Source organism: Rhinopithecus bieti, unplaced genomic scaffold (genome assembly GCF_001698545.2).
Source record: "Rhinopithecus bieti isolate Rb0 unplaced genomic scaffold, ASM169854v2 scaffold_6063, whole genome shotgun sequence".
NCBI lineage: Eukaryota > Metazoa > Chordata > Mammalia > Primates > Cercopithecidae > Rhinopithecus > Rhinopithecus bieti.
The window spans coordinates 2568957-2587852 of NW_016805186.1; the positions used below are offsets into that span (position 1 = coordinate 2568957).

The following is an 18896-nucleotide window of genomic DNA, read 5'->3' on the forward strand; positions in this document are numbered from 1 at the left end:
TTTTTGAGACAGAGTCTGGCTCTGTCGCCCAGGCTGGAGTGCGGTGGCCGGATCTCAGCTCACTGCAAGCTCCGCCTCCCGGGTTTACGCCATTCTCCTGCTTCAGCCTCCCAAGTAGCTGGGACTACAGGCGACCGCCTCGTCGCCCGGCTAGTTTTTTGTATTCTTTAGTAGAGACAGGGTTTCACCGTATTAGCCAGGGTGGTCTCGATCTCCTGACCTTGTGATCCGCCCGTCTCGGCCTCCCAAAGTGCTGGGATTACAGGCTTGAGCCACCGCGCCCGGCCTGCAACCCATTTGTATGACGAGGTGTTCTTCCTCTGTCATCACACAGAAACACAGCCATCGCTACACTAGTGAAGCCGGCGGTCTACGTGGTGGTCCCGCTTCTACCTGTTCACGGGTGGTCACAGTCCGTTTCTTCCAGAGACAAAGTCTCCCTATTAAGAGCATTAATGAAATATTTATTTCTTGCAATGTCTGTTCTTCTGAGACTTCGTTTATTGGTGTTTGACGTGAAATAACAACACAAACAGTAATAAAACTAATGTTTAAAAAATGGACCACGCAAAGAAAATGGGAGTGGGGAACAACCCCAAACTGATTGATGCTCCACAACTGAAGTCGTTCCTTGCACTTGCATATATAGAGAAAATACCAAAGGAGACAAGAGCAGTATTTAGAACACAAAGAAGTATTTTTGCTGGAGGTTCTTAGAGTTATCATTCTTATTATTTAAAATTATTTTGCAAAACATTGAGTTAGACATTTATTTATCACAATCTAATGTATTATTTTATAAATTTAATATCTTAATAGATAACTCTGTAGATTAATTTCTCACTGGCTTGTGGATAGGATTTTTGATTCTTAAAAATCCAAGTCCTTGTAGGGGCTGGGAACAGCAGCTCACGCCTGCAATTCCAGCATTTTGGGAGACCAAGGTGGGCAGATCATGAGGTCAGGAGTTTGAGACCAGCCTGGCCAACATAGTGAAACCCCATCTCTACTAAAAATACAAAAAATTAGCTGAATGTGGTGGTGTGCACCTGTAATACCAGCTACTTGGGAGGCTGAGGCAGGAGAATTGTGTGAACCCAGGAGGCGGAGGTTGCAGTGAGCTGAGATCGCGCCATTGCACTCCAGCCCAGGCAACAATGCGAGGCTCCGTCTTGGGAAAAAAAAAAAAAAATCCAAGTACTTGTAATGATAACTTTTTACTAATTTTACTTCATTATCTCCTTGTAGCCCATACTAATGTATCCTATATTTGCCTGGTAATTTATGCTCAATTATATGGGGGAAATTACATTAATTCAATGGAAACGAGGGGAATGTAATTGCATGAGAAGCAGGAAATTCAGAGTTAACCTTAATTCTGCCCTTTTGCATTTTCCAATCACAATCGGATCCTTCTGTACAGGACTGCAGAGCACAAGTATCCAGAATTGGGTGTTGAGTTCAGGGTAAGCGCAGGAGGCCCCAGGAACCCTGCTTCGTGTTGAAGGAAGATGGTTGTCCTGCTCCCAGTGGGCTGCGATCCTGGAGCACCTGCCTCTTCCTACCCCAGAGCTCAGGCCTGCAGGCAACAGAGCCATGAGCTGCAGGCTGCCAGCGTTGCTGGGAATGACAGGCCCAGGGCATCCTGGGCATCGCTAAGACATGGGGTCTGCTTTCCCACAGGCTATGGGAACGTCTTTCTACAGCGTTCGATATTCTTCTCTTCTGTGCTCCACCCCATTCAAGACCGCAGGTCTCATCCAAGCAGTGTCTGTACCATCCATCCATGGACTTAACCCACTGGCCCTTCTGACTCCTGCCACAGATTCCATCTTTAACCATGAAACACTCGTTTTCCTGTTTCTTTTCATAAATTGGCATATACCTCTAGAGTGGACTTATGACAGAAGCTTTTTCCACTTTCTACAGCACCAGAAAATAAAAAGAAAATGTCTCTTACGATTATTCCTTCCTGCACCACCTCTTTTCGATCCTTTCATCTGTCTTCTTTCTTTCCTTCAGTGTATTGGCAGTTTTGTGAAAGCAACGTACAGATCTTATTCTAACAAGGAGGACATTTTTCACAGCTGATTCTAGAATCATCTGACAAAGTTAGCTAGCAACAAATAGTAGGGCCCCAGTTTGTCACCTCTGTAGTAGGCCTGAAAACAAATTAAAACCAAAGCCCACCCCCCACTCCCCAAAATCTACTGATAAAACAATAGAATTTTTTGAATCTATGAAGGGGAGGAAATTCTATCTGGACCCTTGGCAATGGTTATAAGCCCACACTCCAGTCAGAAAATACATTCCTTCAGAATTTTTTTCATTTCCTACTTTCCTAATAATCTATATGCCAGTCAGGTCCGTCGCATACAGCTTGTTTTGATTAACACCTAATAATGCTAAATTAAGCACTACACATTTTTAAAAAACTAACACTGATTTTGGCACATGGCTAATTTGGTAACTATTTTTTAGTACTGGTGAAAGCATTCAACAGAAAGCAGGTACATGTAGATTCTACTGGATAAACTGACACCGGCTTGACTATTACATGGGGCTAGCAATTTCTGTCAAGTATTTTATGAGTAATTATCATGTTCATGGGGAAGGGGTGGGAGGTAGTAGAGGCAAAACAAAATATTGAAGGAAGGATAGGACTGGCAGGATAAACACTGAGAAGAAATGAAATAGTCGGCCGGGCGCGGGGGCTCAGGCCTGTAATCCCAGCACTTTGGGAGGCCGAGACGGGCGGATCACGAGGTCAGGAGATCGAGACCATCCTGGCTAACACGGTGAAACCTCGTCTCTACTAAAAATACAAAAAACTAGCCGGGCGAGGTGGCGGCGCCTGTAGTCCCAGCTACTTGGGAGGCTGACGCAGGAGAATGGCATAAACCCGGGAGGCGGAGCTTGCAGTGAGCTGAGATCTGGCCACTGCACTCCAGCCTGGGCGACAGAGCGAGACTCCGCCTCAAAAAAAAAAAAAAAAAAAAAAAGAAATGAAATAGTCAGGAAGAAGTCATTGTTAACACTCAAGAGAGGGCTTTTGGCGGGGCTAGAAAGATGGTAATACTGGCCGGGCGCGGTGGCTCACGCCTGTAATCCCAGCACTTTGGGAAGCCAAGGTGGGCGTATCACGAGGTCAGGAGATCGAGACCATCCTGGCTAACACGGTGAAACTCTGTCTCTACTAAAAAAATATAAAAAATTAGCCAGGTGTGGTGGTGGCGCCTGTAGTCCCAGCTACTTGGGAGGCTGAGGCAGGAGAATGGCGGGAACCCGGGAGGCAGAGCTTGCAGTGAGCCGAGATCACACCACTGCACTCCAGCCTGGGTGACAGAGTGAGACTCCATCTCAAAAAAAAAAAAAAAAAAAACAAAAGAAAGATGATAATATTGAAATGCTGGACAGGGAGAGCATTTGGAAGGGAAAAGATTAAGATGTAAATTGGAAAAGAAACTGGATCATAGACCTTCATCATCAATAACTAACTAGCAATTTACACAGAAACACAAACCATTAAAGTAACTAAAAACTTAACCAGCAGCATTCAAACAAGGACAGCCTCATGGGATGAACTTCAAAAAGACGCAACTAAGAAAGAAATCTAAGTTTCAGACACAGCTTCTAACTCTCCCTCTGCATCGACCCCCAGCCTCATGATTAGCCGTAAGAGCACTGATGAACCGCACAGACCCTGCGAATTCTCACAAATATCCACACATCTGGGGAAAACATGAATATATTTATCTTTCTTCTTGTTTGCCTGTGGAGGGGCTGGAAGTGTTTGCTGGCAAGAGACGAGCAAAACGTGGGGAATAAACAACTGAGGACGACTCCGGGGAGCTGCTCACGTTCTAGGGCTGTCACCTAAGCTGCAGGAACAACATTAATTGAGGGGACACCCGCAGTGGGAAAAAGCTACACCCATGTTAGGTCACAAGAATCTTGGCAGGGGACATTTAACAAGTTTTCAAGAGCAGCCCAGCCAAATTTCCCCAACAAAGGCCGTATACAACTCCAGCGGAGCGCCTCTCCTCCTCCCCTCTATACATAACATCCAAGTTCCAAACTGTAGCTCAGAGGGAGAGAAAAACAGGCACAGGGTAAGTTGGAAAAGGAATCAAAGATAATGTTCCAATACATATGAGAATAAATGAAAGGTCAGGAGAGTGCTACCCAAGCTGAGAATGAGCAAAAAGAAACATATGGCAACCATGCAAACTAACACAACAACAACTCACACAGAGAGAGAAAGCAGCACAACACATAAAAGACAAGGAATCCCGCCTTGAAGAAAACATAATCCAAGGAATAGAAGAAAATGCTCCATGAATACTTTCCACTATAAAATAAACTAACAACTACAGAAAAAAATAAGAACATAAATTTGGTAAAATGAAAGCTCAGAGATAAGTTGACAAAACAACAAAATGAGATAAACATAGAGATTTCATGGCAAAGGCAATACATTAAGGACCAGTACAGGAGCGCTAATAAAATAGAAACAGCATGGAAAAGAACAGACATTAAGGAAAATAACATTAATAATAAAGGGGTTGCTTGGGATTAATACAGGTCATGAAGAAGAAAAAGAGAAACGCAACTGGAAAATAACAGGTGCAGAGGACAAAGATGATATAACACAAGGACAACTGGTAACCCTGAAATCCAGAACCCTGCAAGGGGGAAATGAATTCAAAAATACAATGAAGACATACTCACTGAAAGAAGAAAGAATAGAATTTAGGACTAAAATTAAAATGCACACTATTTTCCAGGGGAAAAGGATAGAAAACCATAGGCGCCAAGCCATTTCCTGATAAAATTACTAAACTTCAAAGACAGGGAAAAAATTCTTCGGTCATCTAAGAGGTATAAAGGGGAAAAAGTAGATTGACTCCAAAAGTTTCCACAGCAGGATTTAATGCCAGAAAGCAGCTGAGCCATGTCTGAAAGTTTTGAGGGCAGGATAATATAACCCAAGAATATTATATCCAGTCAGTTTATATTTCAAATATAAAGATAACAAGCAAGCATTCTGAAGCAGTAAGAACTCAGAAATCATAAAGCCTGTGAATCTGCAACTTGAACACAAATTTGATAATGAAATTCAGCCAGCAAAGAGCTCAATCAAAATAAAATATTCATGAAAAAAAGGTAAAATAACTGGAGGTAAATACTGAAATCCTTTAACAAGCCAAGATTACACAGCTGTGAAAATTATGGTCATAGTACATTTTGTAAATGAAGTAAACCTTAATATATAAAATAATAATTAAGAAAATTTAGAATTAAGGGGAAAGTAAAGTACATAACTATGTAATTCCTCATCTTTTTTTTTTTTTTCTTTCCCTGAGATGGAGTCTTGTTCTGTCCCAGGTTGGAGTGCAATGGCATGATCTTGCCTCTCTGCAACCTCCACCTCCTGGGTTCAAGCTATTCTCCTGCCTCAGCCTCTTGAGTAGCTGGGATTACAAGCGCCTGCCACCATGCCTGGCTAATTTTGTATTTTAGTAGAGACAGGGTTTCACCATGTTAGCCAGGCTGGTCTCGAACTCCTGACCTCATGATCCACCTGCTTCAGCCTCCCAAAATCCTGGGATTACAGGCATGAGCCATCGTGCCCGGCCAATTCCTCATCTTTTACAGTAGTGAATAAACTGATGTCTTCTAAAAATGAAATATATAAGTAAAGGGAAAAAATAATTTCAACCTCCTAATTCTTTTATAATTATGTTTCTTAACTACAGAAAAATCTTTTAGAAAATAATCTTTCTTACATTTATCTTAAGTTTGGGAAGTTATCTCCACTTTAGTTGCTTTTTCATTCATTAAATGCAAGTAAGAGAAAATTTAAAACATTTCATTAAAACGCACATATAATATATACCTATTTTTATAAAACTGTTTCTGTCCAGTGACGTCAGTCTGTACACATGCATATACCATATATACATATATACACAGATACATGTATAGACATCATGTATAACATATAACCATTGAGGGATAAATAGTATGATTTCTGGAACGTCATTCACACAATATTAATTATAGGCATTTCTGGGTGGTGGGATTTTGAGTAATGTTTCACATTCTTTGTATTTTTCTGCATTGCTTATAATTTTTTACAATGAGTATATGCCAGTTGGAAAAGCAATAATTTCCAAACTTAATACAAAGCTACAGTAATCAAGACAATATGATACTAGCACAAGAATAGAAATAATGATTAATGGAATCGAATTGGGAGTCTAGAAGTAAATGCTTACATTAATGGCCAACTAATTTTTGGCAAGGGTACCAAAGCAATTCAATGGAGGGAAAGAACAGTCTTTTTAACAAATGGTTTATGGGACAACTGGATATTCGCATGCAAAAAAAAGAAGTTGGACTGTTATCCTCACAACATATATAAAAATTAATTCATCACGTCTGTCATCCCAGCACTTTGGGAGGCCGAGGCGGGCGGATCACGAGGTCGGGAGATCGAGACCATCTTGGCTAGCACAGTGAAACCCTGTCTCTACTAAAAATATAAAAAATTAGCCGGGCGTGGTGGCGGGCGCCTGTAGTCCCAGCTACCCGGGAGGCTGAGGCAGGAGAACAGCATGAATCCAGGAGGCGGAGCTTGCAGTGAGCCGAGACCGCGCCACTGCACTCCAGCCTGGGTGACAGAGCAAGACTCCGTCTCAAAATAAATAAATAAATAAATAATTCTAAACGGATCAGAAAACTAAATATAAGAGCTAATGCAATAAAACTCTTAGAAAAAAAACATAGGAGTGAATCTTTGTGACCTTTAATTAAGCCACAGTTTCTTAGTTATGACACTTAAAGCACAATAAACCAAAGAGAAAACAGATACATTGGACTCATCAAAATTAAAAACTTTTGTGCTATAAAGGACACCATCAAGAGAGGAAAAACACAAAACATAAAATAAAACAAAATATTTGAAAATCGTATCTCTGATAAGGGACTTACATCCAAAATAAATGAAGTCCTCTGAAAACTCAAGAATAAGAGACAAATAATCAAAATTTTAAAATCAGCAAATAATCTGAACAAACATTTCTCCAAAGAACAAATGGCACATAAGCACATAAAAAATGCTCAAAATCATTAGCCATCACAGAATGCAAATCAAAACCATCATGAGCTATAATTTCACACCCACTCGGATGGCAATAATAAAAAAATCCAGAGGGCATTAGGTGTTGGCAAGTGTGTGAAGAAACTGGAAGCCTTGTGCATTTCTGGTGGGAATGTAAAATGGCACCGTCAATATGGAAACAGTATGGCAATGCTTCAAAAAGCTAAACATAGAATTATTGTATAAGCCAGCAATTCCACTTCTGGGTGTATACTGAAAATAACTGAAAGCAGGGACTTGAACAGATACTTTATACACTAATGGTCATAGCGGCATTATGCACAATGGCCAAAAGATGAAAAAAATGCAAATGCTCATGAAGGAATTAACGGGTGAACAAAACGTGGTATATGCATGCAATGGAGCATTCAGCTTGAAGAAGGGAAGAAGTTCTGGCACATGTGCAACCTGGTGCCTCCTGAAGACATCGTGCTACGTGAAGTCAGCCACACACAAAAGGACAGACACTGTGTGGCTCCACTTACATGAGGTGCCCAGAGGAGTCAAACTCACACAGACAGAAAGTAGAATGGTGGCTGCCGGGGCTGGGGGAGGAAAGAATGGAGGGCTATCGTGATGAAATATTAACAGTACGGGAGATGGACGGTGGTAATGATTGCACAAAAATATGAATGTACTTAATGCCACTGAACTGTGAACTTAAAAATGGCTAAAATGGTAAATTTTGTTTTGTATATTTTATCACAATTAAATGAAAATTAAAATTAAAAAAAGGAAGTACTGATACATGCTACATGAACCTTGAAAACATTATGTTAAGAAAGCCAGACACAAAAGGTCAAAGCATATGATTATTTTATGTGAAATGTCCAGAACAGGCCAATTCATAGAGACAGAAAGCAGGTTAGTGGTTCTGTGGGGCTAGGGGAGTAGAAGTGGGGAAATGACTGCTAATGATTTCTTCTGGGTTTGGTGAATATGTACTAAAATTAGATAATGATGATGGCTGAACAATCTTGTGAACATACCAAAAACCACTGACTTGTAGACTTTCACAGGGTTAACTTTATGGTATGTGAATTTTATCTCAATAAAGTTGCTATGAAGAAACAATGAAGTTGTTCAAAAGAGATAAACAGGCTGGGTGCGGTGGCTCACACCTGTAATCCCAGGACTTTGGGAGGCCGAGGCGGGCAGATCACCTGAGGTCAGGAGTTCGAGACCAGCCTGGCCAACATGGTGAAACCCCATCTCTACTAGAAACACAAAAATTAGCTGGGCATAGTGGTGCACGCCTGTAATCCCAGCTACTCGGGAGGCTGAGGTGGGAGAATCGCTTGAATCCAGGAAGTGGAGGTTGCAGTGAGCTGAGATCACACCGCTGCACTCCAGCCTGGGCGACAGAGTGCGAATCTGTCTCCAACAACAAAAAACAACAAAAAAAGAGAGAAGCAAATGAGGAACTGAACGGTTTGGTTCAGAGAGCAGTAAGAGTCCATGGAAAGTGAAAATCAAAACCTCCAAAGCCATGGTAAATACAATGCACGTATTTGACACTGCAGTCTCTTGGTGAGACGTGGCTTCAAGCAGCAGGAATTTGTACTAACCTGTCAACCAAGCACGTAAGACTTTTGAACCAGTTTTCGAATTGCCTTTCCAAATATATGCTTGGGAGGATTTTCCCCACACCCAATACAAGAATAAAAAGAACACAGAGGAACAGCTGTCCGGTCTTGCTACACTCATGTGATTCTTCCACCTGCGTTCAAACTACACGTGCACATCCTTTACATCTAACGTTGCAGATAATGGGACTCGCAGCTGTATATGAGCACAATTATCAAACATGAAAAAGCCCCACCAGTCCAACCCATGCTGGGGATGCATCACCTATTTTCGATTACTTATGAGAGTCATTTTTCAGAGCCTGCCACTCCTTGTTAACTTCCTTGCTACGTGCTGCTTGGCCCCATACCCAGATAAGCTGACAGGGCCTCTCTCTGATAGTTTTGTAGCCAGGCTGTCTGCATATTTCAGTGTATCTTGTTATTAATCTATTGATCAGATATTTATGGAGTACCTACTGTGTGCCAATCACGTGCTAAGTACTGGTGAAATAGAAATGGTCTGGCCTTGTTGGGCATATACGTAGAGTGGAGGAGAGAGAAAAGAAACAAATAGCCCCCTAATGAAAATATCACCGCAGACAACGGCAATGACAGTGAGGGCAATGGAAGGCAAAGGGGTGGCACGCGTGGGCCTGGCTGCAGGTCTGTTTAGCCGGCTGACGTGGAGGCTGTGGCACTCAAACTGAAACTAGAAGGTAAGAAGGTGGCATCTTCCAAAGAGAAGTCCAGGTAAAGGCGACGGCAGGAGTGTTTCGTTTTTGTGTCTAAGGTCACTCAAACTATCCACGTCGCTGTGTACGAGGCAGCTTTGGGTTACAGTTTATTTCAGAACGACAGAGAGATCACCCTCCCTAAAGCAACCACTTTCTTTGTGTCCATTTCATTAACTTCCTGTTTTTCCCACTGCATTACATGGGAAACCTTTTCCCTACTCTTTCCTACTGGCATAATCTAATCTTCACGTGCCATACCCCCTCCAATTATACATCACGGACTCATGAGGATCCACAAATTACCTGGGAAAGAATCAGCTGTCCATGAAATGCGTGCACAAATTTTCTTAAAAATGAAAAATAGGTTTCATCTCCAAGTCTTTCGGCAAGAAACCGAAGAAGGAAGTAGCCCTAGAAGACAGAAAGAAGAGACAGAAAAGGAGGCCTGCCATGAGTTCATAAAAAAATGGTTACATAGTCAGCCCTACCTAACCCACAGTCACTTGTGCACCTAGAATGTGCTGTCCTACCTATCCCTGGCTGCCCTTTCCATTTTCACCAGGAAGGCTTGGCTTGGAAATTAATTAGTTCTCAACTCCTTTCTGCTTGGACTTGGTTCACATGAAGCCTCGTTGTCCAACGCAGACGAAAAGAGAAGAGAGACCCAGCTCTTCTCTACTCCAGCTACCAGAAAAGGTCTTTACAACAGAAAACACTTTCTTCTCACCCATGTCTTTCAGTTGGAACCTGACAGCAATGTGAGAGTTCTGCTCCTCAGGCAGGCAGAACAGAGGTACAGGGCAGGGAATATTTCAGCCTTTTTTCATTCAGTCTTTCCTAACACGGTCTCCTTTTGGGGGCATGAAGTGCTTTAATTACTGAACCCTCAGATATCATTACAGTATTTTCGCCTCAGTCATGTCACTCATCATTATCGTTTAATTGGATAGCCTAAAAAGCGCTGCACCACAACAACTGGCTTCTGCAACTGAGATGTGCTTACCTTTAAATAATGCACCTGCATGAAGATCTTCTCCGGATTGAGTCCATGCTTGATAACAGATGCTCCTGAGTCACTTGTGTGGCCAGTTTTGTCTTTACTGGGTCTAAAATGATTCAGTAACAGTTTATTTAAGTATAGCACATTCTTAAGTAATTACACCATAAGAGCATCTTATTTCTTATTTTCAGAGTTGCTCAATATCACCCTGATACTATTCAACAGTACCAGGTATAATTTAGAACAGTTTGTATGACATACTCATCTACCGAATAAGAAGGGATTTATATTTGGGTTGGGAACCTGAAGTTGGCTACTGACAAATATTTTACAACAATGTATCCAAAATTAAAGCCTGCCAGACCCTCAAGGGATCTCAGCTCCACCATGAATTATCTAAGAACATATACCCTTTTTTGATGACAGACTGGGAAATGTAATGGAAAATGAAGCTTTACTTGGAAAAGTAAAGAACTTATATCTCTTTCAAAAAATTTTGAAAGCCTCAATGTTATCCACTTCTCTGGATTTGCATTTAGTAATTAAGGCTCCTTTAATAAATATTTGTACTTTCTATCCATATTAGAATTACAAAAACAAACAGGTCACAGAAGCTCATGTTTTTAGAACACGTGGGGACATCAATAATCACATACTTCAACTTCCTCATTTCACACATGAGGTAAACTGAGGCACACAGACGTTAGGTCTACACTAAGTTTGTCCAACCCACAGCCCACGCGTGGGCCACATGTCGCCCAAGATGATTTTGAACGCAGCCCAGCACAAATTCATAAACTTTCTTAAAACATTACGAGATTTTTTTGCGATTTTTTTTCTTAGCTTATCAGCTGTCGTTAGTGTTAGTGTATTTTATATATGGCCCAAGACAATTCTTCTTCTTCCAGTGTGGCCCAGGGAAGCTAAAAGACTGGACTGGACAGTCATGGTCCACTCAAAGTCTTATGCCTTTTTTTTTTTTTTCTTCGAGTCAGGGTTTCACTCCCATCAACCAGACTGGAGTGCAATGGTGCGATCTTGGCCCACTGCAACCTCTGCCTCCTGAGCTCCAATGATCCTCCTGCTTCAACCTCCCAAGTAGCTGGGATTACAGGAGCCCACCACTGTACCCAGCTAATTTTTGTATTTTTTGTAGAGATGGGGTTTCGCCATGTTGGCCAGGCTGGTCTCGAACTCCTGAGCTCAAGCCATGCGTCCACCTCGGCCTCCCAAAGTGCTGGGATTACCGGCGTGAGCCACCGCGTCCAGCCTTATGTCTTGTTTTGATTTGTAGTGACATTAGGACTGAAACCAGTGACTCATTATCTGTGAAGATCTTTTCCACTATGCTCTATGGCTTTAACATTTTAAATATGTTAAATAAAATACAACAGATCCTTTGAGCCATCTAGCAAAGATGTGTGCAGTGTTACAGTATAGCTTCAACAGCTAGCTAAAATCAAAATAAGTGAGGAGGTATTTACAGCTTTCGGATGTTCTAGAACCGGCCACTCACTGGATCAACACTGAGGAGCGCTGTGTTGAGGCGAAGGAAGCCAAGGAACCACGAGAGGGTTGGTGCATCAGAAAAGCAAGGGGTTATTTTAAAAGGTAGCGTGGTGGTGCAGAAGGTACGCGGCCTTTGGAATACGAGACCTAGTTTAGACTAGCAGCCTTACTTCTTCCTACCCGTTCCTTACTAACCTTCATCTACTCACGTGCGAAATGGGAATAATCCTACCCACCTTCCCAGATCCTGCAGAGAATAATTGAAATAATACATTGCAAAGCCCCTAGCAAGGGCCGGGGATACAGAAATTACCTACTAAACTTAACAAACTATTCCATTTGAGCACACAGGATCCCTGATTAGGTCTTAACTGAATATTCTGGGACATTATCCCGGCAGACACAAGGCACAGAATCAGCAGATACCTAAAGGAAAGATGATGATGAAAACCATCAGAGCTAACTGCATACTTTCCACTTTTCTACTTGATCCCTGACTTACCTACATGCCCACACTTGTAAGAATAACTAATCCATTTCATCTTCGTTTAAGACTCCCCTGAAAAGAATCAGCTTTTTTCACTGCTCTCAGGTTTGTCCTGCCATGCAGTGTTTTTGTAAGAAAGCCACACTAGCCTCGATAAGGAAAGCCCATCAGCCACTGTCTGGGGAAGAAGACTTCTCAAGCGTCAGTCTGGACTCAGACTAGGCTGCCCAGCCCCAACACGGGCAGAGTTGCCGCGTGTCTTTTTTGCCCTTGAGCCCTGAATTGACGCTGCTCGAAGGGGAGGAACGCAGAAGAATGATGTAAATCTCTGCTCAGAAGGCTGGCTTCCAGGCTCCAGTTCCCAATGACGCCTTCAGTTGCTGTTTTTTCCTTTGCCTAAAAATGTCCTTCCCAAAAGCATCCCTCTCTCTCTTCCTCCATCCTCTCCAAATGAAGAAGTGCTCAAGAAAATTCTTCCTGCTGACAGCATTCAGAGCCAACATACAAGAGATTCCTCTGATAGCAGCTTGGTGTGGAGAGGGCAGGGCACAGGCAAGCTCTGCAAGAAATCAGAGGGTGGTTTCTAGGAGGAAAAGACACTCCGTGAATGGAAGCAGGAAACTTCCATCTCTGTGTTACTCTGGTTCTCACAACGCTATGAACACCAGGTCTGGGTAGAGAGACAGAGTTCAGGAGAGAGCAAATGAGCTACGGCCACACGCAGAGACACAGACAACTCTCTCAGGTCAGTCGAAGGAGGCAGGCCCACGAAGCGCACATACAAACGTACAAGTCCATGTCAATGGAATCCAAGAACAGGCAAAACTGACCTATGGGGACCGAGATCAGAATAATGGTCATCTTGGGAGGGAGTACTGACAGAGAGCAGAGAAACGGGAAGGTTTCTGAGATGCTGGGAACATTCTATAGATTGATCTGAATGTACTTTCATGGGGATAAATCATAAAAATCCTTCGAGGCATCTAGCAGAGACTTGTGCACTTTAATGCATTATGTTACGCTTCATGTAGAAACTGAAGAGATGCACGTACAGCACACACTTGTGAGCAGGAAAGGCAGTCAGTCTAGCCACTCTTGTGCCGCGAGCACACGCCTAGGATGAACTAAGCCCAACGCACCTGAGGACCAACGAAAAAACATTTTTTATATGACAACATGAGGCAGGAAGGACTGCGGCAAATCCAACTGATCGGTCTCCTCCCATTCTCATTTGCCTTCTTCCTTGCCACTTGTATGACTGAATCTGAAAAGCTAATGCTCATTTCCTATTTAATTCTTTTTTTTATGATTATACTTTAAGTTCTAGGGTACATGTGCACAACGTGCAGGTTTGTTACATAGGCATACATGTGCCCTGTTGGTGTGCTGCACCCATTAACTAGTCGTTTACATGAGCTCATTTTCTAAGTGGCCCTTGCAGCTGTGGACAGCCAGGGCCCTTAGTCCAGGCCAAAAAGACAAAAGCAGATGTCTGCTGGGACTGCGTGCTGGGGGGGTTCTGGCAAAGCTTTTGCTTTCCTGACGAAGGGGGAAATGTAACTGCTACCACACCCCTTCCACCACAGGCAGGGCGGATGGAGCTGGGACGGCCATCTTGCAACCACGAGGCAGCAAACCAGCACTCTGTGGAGAGCAGAATGGACTGAAGGAAGCCAAACAGCCTTTAATAGCATCGTTCTGCTGTGGCCAGCCTGGGGCTGCCTGCCTTCTGACTTTTTACTGTGTATGAAATGTAACTACCATTTGTTTAAGTCAACCATTGCTTTATTGCTGCAATAATTGTAGCCAGATTTGTTTCTAACTGGACTAGTACTAACAGCTAACGTTTCCTAGCTCTCCTCTGTGCCAGGTACTCTGCCAAGCTCTTCTTATTATGCATCACACCCTCTTCCCTCATAAGATTCTGATGAGACCAGATCCTGATTATACACCCATTTAAAAGCTAAAGAAAGTGAGACCTAGAGAAGACCACAAAACTGGTTAGTGGCAGAGTCGAGGCAAGAACCAGGTCCACAGAACACCGAAGTCCTTGCTACACTCTGGGGCCTCCCCAAGATCCAGGTCCCCATCTTGGCTGTGCCAAGTACTATCTGGAGAACCTTAGACAAATGGCTTGCCCTCTCTGAGGCTCAGCTTCCTCACCTGTGAAGTCTGCAGTGAGGCTCAGGTCGTGGAAGCATTCCAGAAAGCAAGAGTGTTCAGTATCTCTTAGACATTACACTCTGGTGTTTATTTCTTTGGCTGGAATACATGGAATGGGAGAGATCAAGTTACCAAGGTCGTCTGGGCTCAAACGCCCTTGGCTTCTGTTGTACCTGGCACCAAATGCAACAACTGAGATTGACGTGCCCTTTCCCTTCCCCACGCCTTCCTTTTCCACCGCAACCACAGAGGCGATGTGGATATTTAAAGAGTGGGCAGGTGGCAGTGATATTTGGTATATAATGATTTGATTTGGAATCGGGCCTCCTGAAGAAAGGTCCAATCCTGCAGGATAACCCCCAGGGTGGGATTTGGGAAAATGCCTCTGAACAGTCCTCTGGCATGTCAGCTGGGTCTGAACACCCACCCGCTGCTCTGCCCCCGCCCAGACGGGCCATCCAGCAGTACTCTCTTCCTCGCACGCTCCCGGCAGTCAGCATGAGCGTTACCAGAGAGTCTTCATCTGTAAACTTGCTGCTGCCAGGCCTGAGCCAGGGACTAAGCACACCAGAAATGAGACAGAAGGGAATGAATGAGCATTTCAACATCTCAGTGTTTCTGTTAGTCGCAGCTGCCCCACCAGGTTTGACAGCTTTGAGAACAGGGCCTCACTCACCCTGCAACAATGGAGGAGGTGAAATCTGACCCTTGGGTAGAGACTGGCCTGACAGTGCACATCTGAGCCCCAGATGCACAGGTGAGACCCGCAGGGGAGGCAGCACGACACACTGGGTGAGGGCTTGGACCCACGGCTCTCCACTGCCACGTGACCTTGAGCACGAGCCCCATGCAGCCCAGCTCCCTTATCTGTGAAAAGGGGACAGTAAGAGTCACTGGGGCAGCTCCCAGGGCTGAGTGGCACCGGAGCACTCGGCCAGAGCTCCTCCTGGCATGCAGTAGCTCGGTGGAAATGCGGCTATTTTCTGTGTTCTGTGTTCTGACTGAGGCTCCAGTAGCATCAACTGAACCTTCCTCTGACAGGCAAAGACATGAAGAGACAGGGTGCCGTGGGGGAGGGCTGGGGAGAGACACAGGAACTCGCTCTACTACGACAGTCACTCCTTGGGAGTCTAGACCTATTCCAAAATGAAAAGGTTTCAAAGACACCACACACAAATGCAGCCTATCCTCTCCCTTGGTGAGATCACTGATTCTGAATGCAAACCCTTCAAGGGCTGGTCTTTAAGCTCCCTGACTCATCACCATCAGAAAATAAACAAAAGACACAACAAATTTCAAGAGCCAGGTAAAGTACTACGAAGCTAGGTCCGGGCATCGTCCCTCCACACTCATCCCCTGGGTCTGCGCCGCGCCACGTAAACACCTCTTGGTAAAAAGTGAAGGCAGAATGATGAAAGCACAGGGATTCTCTCTTCACTGTTTTCGGTGGCAATTTTCCTATCTATAAACTGTGAATAATGAACACTTGCCACTGACTAGCATTTGCCGTGCTACCAAAAGGTTGTGGATAAACCTTTAACTGATAAATCTGTATTGTGTCAACGCCGCTGGTGTTTGGCAGATGTGGCTGTCTGTATGCTTTTCAAAATGGATTGAACAGCTACCCAGCAGGAAGAGCTTCCCCACGAGGACCATCAGCCTGCAGCAGACACAGAAAGATGTTCCTCTGCTGTTGAAAAAGGCAATTGCTAAGATGATTTAAGACAGAAGGAGGACCCCTCTGAGGAGCCACAGGAACATAAAGAAGGTTTATTCTGTCCTCCTGATAGTGGAAGGACCTGGGGGTGGGTACCGATAGATGTCTCAGGGTCCCAGGTCAGCTGCTAATGAAGGTGATAAGGAGAAACTCTCTAGTTAGCAGAACTGTGGCAAATGCAAACAAACTCCACACATTTTAATAATCAGGGTAGGAAAATCAAAGATGAAACTCAGAAAAGCAATGAGTATCAACACAAAACCAAAAATGTCCTCAGGTCTTGACTGCCCATGTATCAGATATTCCTTTCTGAGAAGCAAAACACCACATGGAGAAAAAATAAGAAGCCAATCAATGCAATGGTCTGAGTGCTACACTGCCTCATTCAACACAACAAGCGATGATCTGGACACATTCTCAAAAGAGACAGAGCAAAATGGAGAGCCAAGACACCCATGTGACTGCACAGGTGGTTTCTGCTAAGGGTGGTTTTCAGAGAACACGGACAATAGTTGAACAGGACGCTGGAGAAAGGAAAAACCCATACTACATAAAGAGAGCTGGGAGGCTGTAAAATGACTGCCAAGAAGGTAAAACTTCAGGACGAGCTAGTGGAGAAGGCCCAGGACAAAAAAAAAAGGCTTTGGAGGTGAAGTTGGGAGCCTAAGGAAGACCAGGTGCCAAGAGGTGGCAGAAAGAACAGAATGACTCAACTCCCATTTTGATTCAACTTTCCTGCCAAGGAGAATGATTTTCAAGCTACTCATGGTAGAACGAGCCCTGCTGCGCGGGGACTGCTGCCCGGTGCTGGTAGACAGGGCTCCTGGTAGACAGGGCTCCTTCACCCTCTAAAGGAGTTCCCGTTCCAAGTCCAGGCGAGGGACAGGCTCTAGCTCTGAAAGCGTCCACCTGTGATATACGTGAACCCAGATCTCTGGGGGGGATCAATTCACACAGACAATGAGAAGGAAGCTGAAGGAGGTAGACAGCTATTCTGATCTGCAAAGATAAGAGATGGGGGGAGGGGCCAAATGTGTGATGACATTATTGAACAGAGTTTAATATGAGCACTTAAAAGAGAAAATGATGAACTGCAGGAGTTAGAATGGGATCCTGAGGGCCAATTCCAGAAATTCACTGGGGGATCCTGACTTCTGCAAGGCAGTTAGTAGAATGCATGTGGTGGCAAGCATGCAACGGTGAGCATGTGGTAGTTGTTTCATGGCTTTATAGAAGGCTAAAAAACAGAACCCCAAGGGTGTTGATTAATTATTTGCTATAACCTGGACAGAGGTCCTTAGGGCTGTGCCCAAGGAATGCTGATTTATTGGCTTAACAGATTTGCCTGTGAGCTACAGCTGGGAGTCTACCTGGTTGACTGACAGCATCCACAGTCAAGCACAGCAACCACAGGCTGAACTGAGGGTCCAATGAATAAGAAGAAAATATCTAATAGAGAGAAAGAGTTTTTAAAAAATTAACTGTTTGCCTATGAAAACTATTTAGTATATTTAATTTTCTGTAAAGTCAACACGTGGCAGGAGGTGACTGCTGTGGCTTCCAACATAGTAAGCACAAGGCTGGGCTGGATCAACAGGAGGAATGCAGATGTAATGGGAATCCCATGGGGGTAGGTGATGTGGAGAGGAGCAGTTAGGAGCTGGGCTCTGGGGTCATATGTGCCTCGGCTTTCACCCCAGTGCTGCTGCTTACCTGCCGTGCAGACAAGGCCACCTTTTTACTATCTCCACGCTCCTGCTTCCTCCTCTATCAAACGGGGAGGAAAATGGCACTATGGTACAGCACTTCCCTCACAAGGCCATTTTGGGATCAAATGAGATAATGTATGTAGAATGCTTAGGACAGTGTTTGGCATATTGAAAGCACTCAAATAATGTTATTAGGGAGGAAAAATGCATGGGACTTGGAAGGGTAGAACGGCCATGTGTATCACACAGAATGTAAAAATGAAATATGGGGCCAGGTGCAGGGGCCCAAGCCTGTAATCTCAGCATTTCGGGAGGCCAAGGCAGGAGGATCCCTTGAGGCCAGGAGTTCGAGACCAGCCTGGGCAACAAAGCGAGGATGTAGTAGTGCTCATCTGTAGTCCCAGCTACTCAGGAGGCTGATGTGGGAGGATCACCGAGCCCAGGAGTTCGAGGCTGCAGTGAACTTTGATTGTACCACTGCACTCTAGCCTGGGCAACAGAGAGAGACCCATCTCTTAAAAGAATAACAAAAGGCCGGGCGCGGTGGCTCACGCCTGCAATCCCAGCACTTTGGGAGGCCAAGGCAGGTGGATCACGAGGTCAGGAGATTGAGACCATCCCTGCTAACATGGTGAAACCCCGTCTCTACTAAAATTACAAAAAAAAATTAGCCGGGCGTGGGGGCCGGCGCCTGTAGTCCCAGCTACTCCGGAGGCTGAGGCAGGAGAATGGCGTGAACCTGGGAGGCAGGGTTTGCAGTGAGCTGAGATTGGCCACTGCACTCCAGCCCGGGTGACAGAGCCAGACTCCATCTCACAAAAAAAAAAAAAAAAAAAAAAAAAAA

The 18896-nt window shown here is 44.2% G+C and overlaps 1 protein-coding gene across 3 annotated transcripts in view; it reads right to left on the reverse strand.

The window, feature by feature from the left end:
- Window positions 1–18896, reverse strand: part of LOC108529289 (aminopeptidase O) — a 284802-nt gene that overhangs the window by 30131 nt on the left and 235775 nt on the right. For 2 of the 3 annotated variants that reach the window (XM_017871510.1, XM_017871511.1), the window contains exons 8-9: window positions 10471–10573; window positions 9771–9878 (exon numbers count right to left, since the gene is read on the reverse strand). In XM_017871510.1, coding sequence (XP_017726999.1) covers window positions 9771–9878; window positions 10471–10573 — 211 coding nt within the window. Of the gene's footprint in view, window positions 1–9770; window positions 9879–10470; window positions 10574–14626; window positions 14726–18896 lie in introns of those variants that run through there. The other variant, XR_001885473.1, reaches the window with a different exon arrangement.